General features: G+C 47.0%; 1 protein-coding gene across 5 annotated transcripts in view; it reads right to left on the minus strand.

The window, feature by feature from the left end:
* MYOZ2 (myozenin 2) overlaps window positions 1-4,411 on the minus strand; it is a 45,954-nt gene extending 41,543 nt beyond the window's left edge. The window contains exons 1-2 of one of the 5 annotated variants that reach the window (XM_069104896.1): window positions 4,143-4,411; window positions 3,311-3,396 (exon numbers count right to left, since the gene is read on the minus strand). In XM_069104896.1, coding sequence (XP_068960997.1) covers window positions 3,311-3,396; window positions 4,143-4,396 — 340 coding nt within the window. In that variant the 5' untranslated portion in view covers window positions 4,397-4,411. Of the gene's footprint in view, window positions 1-3,310; window positions 3,400-4,142 lie in introns of all 5 variants that reach the window. The other 4 variants (XM_069104895.1, XM_069104897.1, XM_069104898.1 and 1 more) reach the window with 4 other exon arrangements.
* Between the last annotated feature and the right edge of the window lie 9,199 nt (window positions 4,412-13,610).

The raw sequence follows: 13,610 nt of genomic DNA on the forward strand, positions 1-13,610 counted from the left end.
CTCTCTCTCTCTCTGTCTCTCTCTGTCTCTCTCTGTGTCTCTTTCTCCTCATTTATTTATCTGTTTATTGTCTAGAGCACAGGCTGTGGGCACGGCAGATCTGGCTTCAGATTCCACCAATGACACTGAGTGCTTGTGCAGGACCTTCAGTGACTCACTTCTCTGATCCCAGCTTCCTCATCTGTACAATGGGAGGATTGGACTCCGTGACCCTTGAGGTTCTTTCTGGCTCTAAGGCTACGATGCCTCACCCTCTGACCCGTAAGGTCCCTTCCGACCCCCAGATGCGATGGCCCCTTTATGGGTTTCATGCGTCTGTGTCGATTTCTTTTCCTAGCTGCATGTGCGACTGTTGTTGGAAATGTTTAGCAACATTAATGACAGTGACCGGAGGCAGGAGAATCTGGGTTGCATTATTAAAGATCCATCGGCTTGCTAAGTGCTTCTGTGATTGAAGGAGGGAGGCAGAGAGCCCCACATCTGTGTCGGGACCATTCTCCAAGGCCAGGTGTTTGCCCAGGGAATTCAGATCAAAATGCTGATCCTGACTGGCACTAAGTGATCCAAGTCCTCGCTGCTCAGCACTTCCAGAAACCCTCCAGAGAGGATATGGAGGCACGCCACCCCAGCCCAGGATTCTGGATGAGCCCGGCCTCAACTCTGAGGAGGAGGAGGCCCCGGGGCCACCAGAGGACATCCATTTTCTTGGGAATAGATACATGGCCTCATGGGCTCCCATGTCAAAAGGGGACTTATAGGTCACCAGGTAAATCTCAAATAGAAAGAGAACAAGACATGATCCCTTCAAGGGGCCGGGGATGGGGGGCGCACATGGACTTAGGAAACCTCATAGAAATGATATCCGTGTTCTATTGAATTTTTATCTGTTTTGCTAAGTATTCCCCAATCACATTTCCTCCTGGCCCGTTTGACCCTCTGATCCAGTCAGACAATATAAAGAAGGGGGCGGGGCAGGGAGAGGCTGGCCCCACAAGCCCAGGTCCTCTGCTTCCACACTCAGCAGTCCTCACAAAGCCCTTTAGCCCCTCTGCCATGCCCTTTCCCCAAGCACAATTCACCGAGGTTGGAAGAGGAAATCCTAAAGGAAAGCTATTTTATCTGCCCTGAGCGCAGGACATGTTTCTGATTGTCCCGTGTTATCTGGAATAGTTAACACTCCAGCAAAGGCACCCATGTGACTGCCGAGGGCAGCTGGCAACTGTCCCACCAGGCCCTCCAGAGTGGGCTTTAAATGGCCAGGACCCACCAGGCCGAACAGCCTCCTCCTGGAGCTGTTCACACTGGGTCTGGCTTCCGATGGCCACAATTCAGAAATCGTCTGGACCTTGGCAATGGAGGAAGCTTTCTTCCATTCCTAGATCTGTCTCCAGACCCAGAACAGCCGTGTGACCCTAGCCTGTGCTTTGGTCCTTTATGTCCAAGACTGGGAAGGACCTACAATTGTTGATAGATTTGTTTAGACCAGGAGGGATTTGTGATTTCAATACCTGTGTGTCTGGCCAAGTGGAAATCAAATTGGAATGGCCAGAGGCTTAGACAAGGACCAAACTCAGTCTGGACTCTGGAGTCTGTGGGTTGGCCTCCGGGCCATGATCGACCAAGGGAACAAGCCCCAGGTGACCTCTGTGTCCTAGGAAGGACGGGAAGAGAGAGCAAGAATAATATCTGTACTGTGGGGTCCTACAGACTCGACTCTGGCCTTGGTTCCCAATTCAGCCTCCCTCTGTCCAAACCCTTTAGTAAACCTGGGTCTGCCTGGAGGATCCTGAGAAGGAACCTCCTCCTGGACAGACTCATCAGATTCCCCCTCTACAAAGTAAAAGTAAATTCTTCAAAATCAGACTTTTCACGTAAAACTGTAACCTATGTCCTCAGAATAACAGCTGACATTTCCATAACGGCCTAAAGATTCCAAAGCACTTTGCCTGCATTATGTCAATTGAATTTTGCAGACAACCTAGTGAGATAGAGGCTGAAGGTATTATTAAACCCCCTTTACATCTGAGGCGAAGAGAGGCTGCGTTTTACAGAAGAGGAAACCGAGGCGAGGCAAGGTTAAGGGTTTTGCCCAAGGTAACCCAGCTACTAAATGCAGAAGGCAGGATTCAGACCCAGCCTTCCTGATTCCGTGTCCAGCACTCCCTCCAGTGCCCCACATTGTCACATCCAAGAAATGTCTGCTTGCATTATTCAGCTTGCTTTATGGAGAGCGAAGTGTAAAAACATGGATTCATTAAACAGTGCATCTTTGTGTTTTCCTAGAGATGTGTAAATGCTCACATAGGGAGAATGACGCTCCTTAGGTTTCCTGAAAATCATTAGGGGAATACTGGAAATGCCCAGTCCTGCTCTCTGCTCCCCAAATGTGTGCCTGACCCAGCCACCTTTGCACCCGCCCTGAGCCTCTCAGCAGTGACAAGCTCACAGACTTAACTTGTATTGTTGAGAGGAGGGGAGGTAGTTTGAGGGAGGAAGAGTTTAAAGAGAAAAAAGGTGAAACAGCAAAACCACAGGATTTTTCTAAAAGGGTTAATTGGTTTGAGTCACATATAACAGAGCTGGCATAGACCTTCAATGTCCGCTAGCCCAACGTCCCATTTCACAGATGTCAAAGCTGGCACCCAGAGTAGTTAAGTGATTTGCCCAATGTACTACTGGTATTTGAGGTGGGATTTCAAGACAGGTCTAGCTAACTCTAGCTAAACTCCAAAGCCCTGTCCACCATTCCATAGTGATGTGATGAATCTTTCCCCATTTTCCCACACAGAGAATAAAGCTTCCTTCCCAAAATGTCTCACTGCATCAGTTAGGAAGGCAAGAATTGATTAGGGAATGAAGGGTAGGGAGGGTGAAATGTGAGAAATGGGAAACTGAAGAAGCCCAAAGATGCCTGGATGACCGAAAGAGAAGAGACCAAACACACTCCCCGAGACGGGCCTCTTTGGGTGGCGGAGGGTGACAAAGCTCTCTAGGACCTCACCCCAACCAATGCAGTTAAGAGAACTTCAGATTAAACTCGGAACAGCGGAGCAGAGTGTCCCCCAGCTGTCCCATGGCTTCATGCCTTTGGAACAGTTGTTCATCTGGAAATAACTTTCCCATGAAAAAGGACAAGTACAAAAGGCGGAGGGCCTTGGCCATGGGCTCTCACACCCCCTGTCTCCAGCACCGGGGTTATTTATGACAGCAGGACCAGACACACGAGAGGAGGGAAACAGAGGCAGGCGTGTTAGGAAGGATCGGAACAAGGTTAGGTGCCCCCCCCTTCCCCCCAGGACTGGCTTTCTACCGTTTCCACGAATTTCCTTCATGATTGCTGACACTTGCTTTCTCTGCTTTCCAAGGTGCTGGGTGTTAATATTCCACGCGGCTTCCCTGCTGAAAGAGAAAGAAATGCACACAAGGCAAGATTGAGCCCGGGTGAGAGGGTCAATCTATGGCATCTTTCCTCAGCCACCATCTCTGAGCATCAGTAAGCATTTGCTGAGTGCCACTCCACAGTGCCAGGCACTGTGCTAAGTCCTAGGGGTATGAAGTAAGGTGGGAACAAGCCAGCTGCCCAAACAAGCGCTCATTCTAATGGAGGCGACCCATGCAAACAATCGTTCGTGCTCCATGCAGATGGTGGAGGGAGATGACAGAGGTCATCTCAGAGGGAAGGTGCTCGTGGCTATGGGGGTGGGGGTGGGGCTGGAGGTCTCAGAGACATTAGGAGCGGCCCTCCATCTGTGTCCCTGTCTGACGACGGGCACCGATGGACAATGGCTCATGGGGCAAAGGGTCCTCCGGAGCAGGGAGCACTGGGAAGCATTCCAGAAACTGCCTCCTTTTCCCACCCTCCCCTTGTTTCTTCCTTTCTTTGGAACCAGCGATTCATTGTATTCTGCCTGTCCCTTTGTCATTTCTCTCCTAGCATGGCAGCACCATGCATAGATTCTAGGGCGATACCTCAAGGAGGAGTGGGGTGCCAGTGAAGCAGAGGCCACTTTGGTGCTGGCCTTTACACCTGGGTGACAGCCACCTGCCATGAAAAGACAGGAGAATGCCCGTTTCTGAGTCACCAGGGGGTGACTGTCTCTCTGGAAGACCAGAACCAAGGGTTGGAGAAGCATTCTACTCACCAGGCTGTCCCACCTTGTTTTGCAGCAGAGTAGAAGCCTGGCCAGTGGGTGGAGGGATATGGATGGGGAGCCGGACCCAGGCAGCTTCTATCCTTGTATCTGGGTCTGCATGGTACCTCACACCAACATGAAGTGAGGACTGAGCCTCTCTCAAGAGACTGACATCCAGCTGACATCAAGCAGCTAAATATAGACTGCCTCTCTTGAGCCCCTCCTCCAGCCTGTTGAAAGAGGAGACCAGAGAAGGATTCCATGGCCCCCTTTGTGTCTCTGGACTCATGGTTTATGATGGTCAACATCCACCCTGGACTTAGAGAGTGCCTACTGTGTGCCAAGCAGGAGCCGCCAAGGACAAAATGACAGAAGAGGTGTGTCTCCAGGAATCTACAACTGGCGGTTAGGGGCTCCACCCAAGGCCCCTGAACGTGGGGGTCTGCTCTGGGGGGACTCCTGTGAGAGGGGTAGAGGCCAGTCCTGCAGTGGAAAGGAGAGCCCTTATTGACTCACAGTGCTGTTGTGACACAGTCTTTATCCCTGATTCTAGTTAGAAGTGTATGAAGGGAGGGAGATCAGCAGGGCAGATCTCAGTTCCCCTACTCCATTGTCTTCTAAGCAAAGCTTCACTCTGATGAGATAGCTGAAATCTTGATGGGAACACATATAATCAGCCACTGCAAGTACACTGTAAGCCCCTGGAGGGCAGGGGGCTGAATCTCCTTTTGCCTCTATATGTATCATAGCAAGATGACCCAGGGCTTTGCCCACAAGAGGTTCCCAGTCAGAATTTTTTTTTAACTAAATGGACCTAATCTGAGACTAAGACCTTCTTACAGCATTCCAAAAGCATCAGATTCCAGTTCATTTCAGAAACACAAAGTGATTTAAATTAAAAGATGTGGTGTTCAACTCTCTGACTCTGGAAAAAGAACATATTGGAGAAAGTTTCCATTTTCTGGGGCCATCTTTAAATAATGCACCTCCATAGAACTTACCACTCTAAAAGTTATAATTGTACCCTCAGTAGATTTCCCCCCTTAGAAGTGACCAACATTAAAATCTATTTTTTAATTTTTTTCAACATTTGAATCTAAGTAAATATGAAACGATCCATCTCGTGCCATCCCATTTCTTATTTGTTGGTTGGTTGCTTTGAAAGGAGTTATTTTTTTACTTTTTTAAGGTGTATCATTATTTATTTGTTTGTTTTTAGCCCACAGTGTCCCATTCTCTGTTATTTCTCTGGTTTCAGATATGTTGTTTACCCTGAAACAGAAAAGGCTGGAATCCAATTGCTGATGGCCTATTCAGTCAGAGACGCTGTGTCCAGTCTTTGTTTGAAAGCGCCTTCTCCCGTGAGCAGAGATGAGTTTGTTAGCTCGGAGAGCTGACACGATGACCCAGGAGAGGATAGAATGCCGGGCAGCTGAGTTTAGCAGGGCAGGGAAGAGCCGGGCAGCGAGAGGAAGGGTGACAATCAAGACCCAGGAGGGGGGAGGGGAGAGGAACTCCCCTGGCCACCTCCACACAAAGGCTCTCGTGGGCCCGCATCACACTGATGAGTCAGAGCTAGAAAAGAGGGGCTTCTAGTCCCATGCTCGGTGTACAGGGCCAGAGAAGTCCAGGGCTTGTCCCAAATCACACAGGAAGTCAGCGCCAGGGCCCAGCTTTGAAGCCTGGCCTTCTGACTCCACGTCCATTGCTGGTATCCCTTAGGCACACTGCCTTCAGATGTTTCCTCTGATAAATGGAATGAAAGTCTAGCACCACTTCATGGGCACTCAGGGATGACCCTTTAGTTGTTGTTCAGTCACTTTCTGTTGTGTCTGACTCTTTGTGACCCCATTGGGGGTTTTCTTGGCAGAGATGCTGGAAGGGTTTGATGTTTCCTTCTCCAGCTCATTTTACAGATGAGGAAACTGAGTCAGACAGGGTGAAGTGACTTGCCCAGGGTCACACAGCTAGTAAGTGTCTGAATCTGGATTTGAACTCAGGTCTTCCTGACTCAGGGTCCAACATTCTATCCACTGCACCACCTAGCTGCCCTAGGGATGACCCATAGGCTCCTTCATCCATTTTTGCCACCTTCACCAGCCTCTCCATGTGACCTATACCTATATTAATTCTACAAACTGATCTGTACTAAAGGGGCTGGTCTCCTTCCAAGTAAAAGGCACCATCAGGCAGCAACGAGAGAGCCCTGGGTCAGAGGCCGCTATGCCTCTGACACACTCTAGCTGAGTTCTGTGAGCATGGAAAGGTCACACAATCTCTGAGACTCTCAGTGTTTTCATTTACAAAATGGAAATGACCATAGTGACTCTAGCACTTACATCATACATTGTTGTGAGAATGGATGAGATCATGCCGGTACTTACAAGTGTATTTGTGTATAATGTATGATCATCCAATTTAGTAATATTTACACCAATATATTGATATATGGTAAATTTATAAATTAACGTCAGCATGCGATGATTAAATATCTCTTAAGAGCCAGGTACTGTGCTAGGCAGATATTTAAAAGTACTATTAGCAAACGTAGAAGTCACTAATTAATAGCTGTATTTTATTTCATTTTCGATTTGATTTTATTGATTTATTTCATATGATCATTTCCGGACCGAATCTTCCACACCAACGGTCCATGAGTCCTCTTTTTGAATTAAGAAAGACAGTTAAGCAAAGCCAACCCACACAATGAGCAGATCTGACCAGTTATTCAATATTCCACACATGTAGTCTCCCAACTTCTCTACTGAAAGGAAAGAAATAAATTTCTTCTGGTCTCCAGGCCGAAGCTGATCATTAAGGTTACTCATGCCCCAACCTCTCTGCTGACCTCCAAACTTGCCTCTCCACTACCTTCAACTGGATGTCCAGTAGACATCTTAAACTCAACATGTCCCAAACCAAGCTTATCATCTTTCCCCCTAAACTCTACCCCATGCCTTGCATATTACTACTGAGGGCACCACCATCCTCCCAGGCCCTTGGGCTCACAACCTAGGAGGCATCTAGAATTCCTTGCTGTCTCTCACCCCCAAATTGTTACCAAATAGCAACCCCCAAGCTGTTGCTAAAGCCTATCCACTTCACCTCTTCAGGATCTCCCAAATGTGGCCCCTTCTCTCCTCTGGCATTGACCATCCCCACGCAGACCCTTATCACCTGGCCTATAGCAATAGCCTGAGCGTGGGTGTGGCTGCCTCAAGTCCTTCCACTCCAATCCATTCTCCATTCAGCCACCCGAAATGATTTTCCTAAAATGAAGGTCCGACCATCACACACACATGCACATGCGCGCACACACAACGCACATGTGTGCACACACGCACATACGTGTACACACAAACACACGCACATGTGTTCACACATACACGCGCGCGAACATGTATGCACACATACACATGCACATACACTCTGGCATTCAGAACACTTCATAACCCAGTCCCCCCATCTTTTTTGCTCCTCCTCTTCCATCCACTTACACAGGCTGCTTTCTCTCCTCAACTCTGCCCATGGTTTCCCCTGGTTTTCTTTAAGTCTCAACTAAAATCCCATCATTTCCTGAAAGCCTTTCCCAGCCCCTCTAATTCTAGGGCCTTCCCTCTATTAATTCTTTCCTATTGACCCTGTAGATAGCTCTTTGTTCACATTTGTTTGCTTGTCTCCTCCATTAGATTGTAAGCTCCTTGAGGTCAGGGATTGTCTTTTGCTTTTTATATCCCCGGTGCTTAGCCCAGTGTCCTGCACACAGTAGATGCTTAATAAATGATCATTGACAGATTCATATTTTTAGTTTTCATATACATTCTTTTAATGATTATCCTGGTTCTCCTGACTTCACTTTGTATCAGTTCACAAGTGTTTCCATCTTTCTCTAAATTCCTCATACTTTGGCATAAGAGTTTTCCATTAATCCATATGCCCTAGTTCACTTAATCATTCCTCAACTGATGGACACCAGCTGATTGTGCTTAATAGAGTCTTTAGTAAGGCCTTTGCAAAGCTGTTTTCAAACCTATTAATGACCTTTTGGGGGAAGTTTGAAATGATACATGCAGCTCTAGCTTTTCGGGTCCAGGCTTGGATGCCACCCACCCAGCTCACCCTGTCCTTGATACTGAATCAGACAAAGCTCATTGGGCCCTTCAAGGAGAGCCCTAAAAAGATGAACCTATGAATGATCAGTGAAAAGGGAGCATTTTGGAGCTTATAGTGAGTTGGAAAGATGAACCCAGCTGGAAAAAAAAGAAAAACAGCCCAAAAACTTTGCGGTCTGTTTGCCTGGCTGTGTTTACTGTCTATCTTAGGGACTCGTGGGCAGCAGACAGATTAAGGGCAGATCCGGAGATATGGGGGTGGGAGCAGGCTGTGGGGGGACAGACACCACACTGGTCTTTGTTCAGACTTGTGGGTGAGCTCAGGGCCCGGCTCCAGCAGGACAGCTGCTGACCACTGTCCCCACCAGGGACACGTACAAGTGGCCAGGCATCTCCTTACTTCTCTTCACATGTGGAACTCAGTCTGGCAGGAAGGAATCGTGACTGAGGAGAAGAGTCTCTTGGTAAGACGGGAGAAACTAAGGCAATGAAAAACTCACAGATGGGGAAGCTGACTTTGGAAGAGTAAGAATTGACTTTCGATCATACTTCACAGTTTGCAAAACAGGTACCTATATAATCTAATTGTAGCCTCAGAACAAACCTGTGAGGTCCCCAAGAGAGATGTTATTGTCTCCATCCCACAAAGGAGGACGCTGAGTTTGAGAACAGCACGATGGCTTGGCCGTGGTCACATAGATGCTGAGTCAGAAGCAAGATTTGAACCTGGGTTCTTCCTGATTGCAAGTCTGGTACTCTGGTTCCTGCTATTAATTCTGCCTTCTTCAGGTCAAAGTCCAATCACGGTTTCTGCACTCATCACCTTCCCCTCAGGGTTCTCTTCTGCCCATTATCCCCACTTTGCAGTTGAGGAAACTGAGGCAGACAGATGTAAGTGACTTGCCCAGGGTCACACAACCTGTAAGTATTTGGGACTGGATTTGAATTTGAGTCTTCCTGACTCCATGGCCATTGCTCCATCCTCTCCATGACCTAGTTGACATGGTTTGTATTAAAGTCCCTATTTCCCTTGCTAGTAACAGCAATTATTAATATATTACTTTATAATTTGCAAAGCTCTTTGCACATTTTAGCTCATTTGATCCTCACAGTAACCTTGTTAGGTAGGTGCTGTAGTTATCCCAATTTTACAGATAGGGAAACTGAGGCAGAGAAAAGGTTAAGTTTCAGCTAAGCTATCCTGAGACAGGATTTGAACTCAGATCTTCCCAACTCCCAGTCTAGCCCTCTACCCACAGTGCGGCCTGGCTTTCCTCCTCCTTATAAGTTTATTAGTTGTTTTCTCCCTGAAATGTTAGTCCCTCGGTGGAGTAGGAAGGTCCTAAGAGTGGAAAGACGCATTTAAATCAGGCTTTCTTTTCTCCAGGGCTATTTATTTTGGGTGGCGGGCAGGAACTGAGTGTGTACAGGCACTGTCTCTCTCTTCATGCATTTCTCCTTGGTGGTCGACTTGGCATCAGCCCTTCTTCCCCACAAACTTTTCCCATGCCATGTTTTTCTGGACTGGTGTGTTTTCTAAAAGGCCTCCCCTGGGTGCTCAGCCTCAGCTGTGCAAATGATTGCGGTACTAGGCATCAACAAGGCGGGAAATGTGTGGCTTGGGTTCCAGACAGCTCCTCCCTTTCCTCGTGTAAACATGCCACAGATGTGCACCTGCTGCCAAAACCTGGCCACATCCCCCAGGACCCTTGGAGACCTTGTGCTCTGGTCCCTGGACTTGCCCGTCTCTCTCCAGTTTATAAGGAAGGCCCATCTTCATCAGCCATGTTGTTTTTCCACTTTTCTGGGTTGCTGCCATATTAATTTTTCTTGGGGTGGTGGGCCAGAGTCTGTCAGACCTTGACCACATGCCCTTGGTCCACGTCAAGAAAGGAAGTGGGTGTGATGGAGAAGGGAGCTTGGATAGAAACTGCAGTGTTCCAGAGCATGTGGCCAAAGCAAACTAGTAAATCCCTCGCCCCTCTTTCCTTGTAGCGAACGGGCATTCATCCAGGAACTTGGCCTCATTTCCTCTCTGAGTTGCAGCCAATCTGTATTTTTCCCCTCATCTCCTGAAGCCGTCCCTTTTCCAGGTATCGCACCTATACGAAATTCTGCCCTTTTGCCTACTGCACAGATTAAGTGAAGTCCATGAAAGACAGTCATAAGATTTGTGAAGGGCAAAACATTGGGTGGTTTGGTAAGAGAACCTAGTGGCCATCTGCTCATGCTTCAGTAGGAAAAACTTCAAGGCATGAGAGATAGCTCTCCAGATATTTGAATGGCTTCCACGGGGAAGAAGAATTACATTTCTCCTTCTATTTTGGCCCCAGCAGGAAGAACCCAGAGTATTGGGTGGCTGAGAGTCAATGGAATGGAAAATCTCTTGACAATTTAGCAACAAGCATTTCTTAAGCAACAACTATAACCAAGTCAGCGGTGTGGGTCCTAGGGCATCAAAGACAAAAGTTGCATAGTCACTGGCTTAGTGTTCTTGCACCTGTGATGACGTATCCATGCTAGTTACTCCCCTGAGAAACCTCAATCAAGGTTGAAGGGATGTTGAGGGCCCTGCCTTGGACAACAGGAAGAATTGTTGTAGATGGAGACCAGCTCTAAAAGTCTGTACCGTACCTGGAGGAATGCATCAGCAGATCTGGAGTGCATTAGACCCTCAAGATCACGGGAGATTGAAACAACGAGGTAGATAATTAAAAAAAAAAACTTCACTAAATATAGACAAACATTCATCAAGGATGTACATTGACAGGTGTTGTTTTCCAGGTCCCTGCCAACAAGGATGTACCCAGGTACATAAAGATAGCAGCCCAAAAGAAAACAGTCTGTCAGGTCCAAAATGCCATTCTCCCTTCCTAATACTGGTTTACCCAGCATTCCTCCCCTAACCAGGTCATGACTGAAGGCTTTGTATGTGCTTTATTTAAAAATAAATATTTTCATATACCTATGCGATAGTTTTATTCCTTTAATTTTTGTTCCATGTATTATTTCTATAATAGCGAACAAATATTTATTTTGCTTTTTTATTAAAATAAACATTTGTTGACATCTGCTATTTTTACGTCTCTCACTTTTCCAGATGTATTTCTGTCTCCCTCCCCCCACCAACCAAAGTTTCCCTTCAAACAAAGAGTGAAGAAGAGGAAAGTACAGATGGTTCAGGAAAACTCCACAGGCACCATCCTTTGTTTGCGTTCCAATTTTCCAGAACTCAAACCGAAAACTTCAAACAGCCAGAATTTTTCTCTTGGGCTATACAATGATGTTTTCTTCTCTTCTGCCTTAAACCATGCTTGGGTGTCTCTACCTTTAAAAGCACAAATTTCATTTGACCCTGCCCTTCAGATGACGGTCCCCTTCCTTCCTTTTTTGTCTTAACTAATGCGACAACCTCCTATTTGGTCTCTCTCTCTAAATCATAACCCATGCAGTCACTGAAGTGATTTTTCTAAAGCACGGTTCTGTCTTGTTCAACAACATCCAGTGACCTCTAGGACCAAACACATGCTCCTTTGTTTAACATTTAGAGCCGTTCTATGCTCTAACCAACCTTCCTAGGTTTAGTTCAGTCCTGGGCCCTCTGCTATCACAAACCCATTGGAAACCTCCACTCCTGTGACTTCAGCTAGCAGGGGTTGATTTTCACCCCCACTCATGTGCATTCTGGCATCACAGGTTCAAAAGCCTATCCCATATTTCCACTTGAGTGTCCTGATACCATCCCAGGGATCAGGATAATATGGAAATGTATCAGAATGAACTCTTCTCATTTCTTTTATGTAATCTTATTGACATAGAATCCACAGTAGCAACATTTCTGACCTCCATTTCCCCCTCTCCATCCCCATGGCCACCATTGCAGGGACGGGCTTTCCCCAACCAATCTTTCTACCCTCATTGAGAATTTTCCCTCCCTCCCACACTGTGCAAGCCTACCTAAAGGGTCTTCTCTCTGTTCCTCACCCATGATACCTCATCTCCCATCTCCATGCTCTAGCAGTCCCTCCTGACTCCTTACCTCCAACTCATAGAGCAGAATTCCATTCTTCTTTCAAGGTTTATCTCTAGCCCCAGCTGCCATGGGAAGCGTTTCTTTTTTTAATTAAATTTTATTTTATTTTTGAGAAAGCAAGAACAATAAAACTCCTGTTACAAACGTATATGGACAAGCGATACTGATTCTTGCTTCGGCCATGTTGAAAAAACATTCCGATGCATCCGCTGACTTTATTGCCTCTCTCCCAGAAGGTAAGGAACATGCTTCCTCATGAGTCCTCTAGAATCGGGGTCAGTCATTGGGTTGTTCAGAGTTCCTAAGCCTTTAAAGTTGATTGTCTTTAGGATATTGTTATTGTATGAATTGTTCTCTTGGCTTTGCAGACCTCATTCTGTATCAGTTCATGCCGGTCTTCCCAGGCTTCTCTGTGAAGCTTTGTGTGATTTCCTCCACTTGCTAGTGCCTTTGCTATCAAACCACTTTGTATTTATTATTTTTATATTTATCTATATATCCATATAGGTGTCTAAATACATGTGTGTGTGTGTGTGTGTGTGTTTACTGCTATAGCTGAAGGGGGGCAGCAGACTAGCCAGTGGAGGGCTCATTCCTTGTAACATGTCTGCTGTCAGCTCCAATGGGGAGTTTAGGGAGACTGTCTCTAGAAGTATGAGAGGATGTGTGATGGATGGGCCCTGCCCTCAGTTTAAAGCACACACATGCATTCTATGATTTTCTTGTCATCTTGTTTCATGGTGAATGAAAGTAGTTACTGAACTGGAAATGCAAGTGAATGTAATAGGTTTTGATGGAGAAGCTCCAGCTTTTTTGCCTGGTTATAAGCTAGGCTAGATCACTGCGAGGTTCCATGTGGGTGGAGGGGGTCCCACAGGCCTTGCCTCCCCACCCAGGCCTCTGTGACTTTGAGTGCATGGTGCTGCTGTTTCTTCTGCTATGGTTGTGTGACTTTTTTTCTTGTTATTGTTCAATTCTTAGTCATGTCCCACTCTTTGTGACCCCAGTTGGGATTTTCTTGGCAAATGTCCTGGAGTGGTTTGCCATTTCCTTCTCTGGTTAATTTTATGGACAAGGAGACTGAGACAACCAGGGTTAAGTGACTTGCTCAGGGTCACACAGCTGGTAAATGTCCGAGGCCAGGTGTGAGCTCAGGCCCTCTTGACTCCAGGCCTGGCCTCTATCTACTGACCCCCACCCCCCCCTTTTCTTCTCCTAGGCACATAAGCATCGGAGATGACAGACCAGGCTGTGACCTTCAGAAGGACCATCCAAGGTCCAGTGCTGAACCGAGGGAGGAGCTAGCCCTGAGGAGGGACCGGCTCAACCCCG

This window comes from Petaurus breviceps, unplaced genomic scaffold (assembly GCF_028583685.1).
Source record: "Petaurus breviceps papuanus isolate PSGF00001 unplaced genomic scaffold, PetGlider_PUasm1.0 689, whole genome shotgun sequence".
NCBI lineage: Eukaryota > Metazoa > Chordata > Mammalia > Diprotodontia > Petauridae > Petaurus > Petaurus breviceps.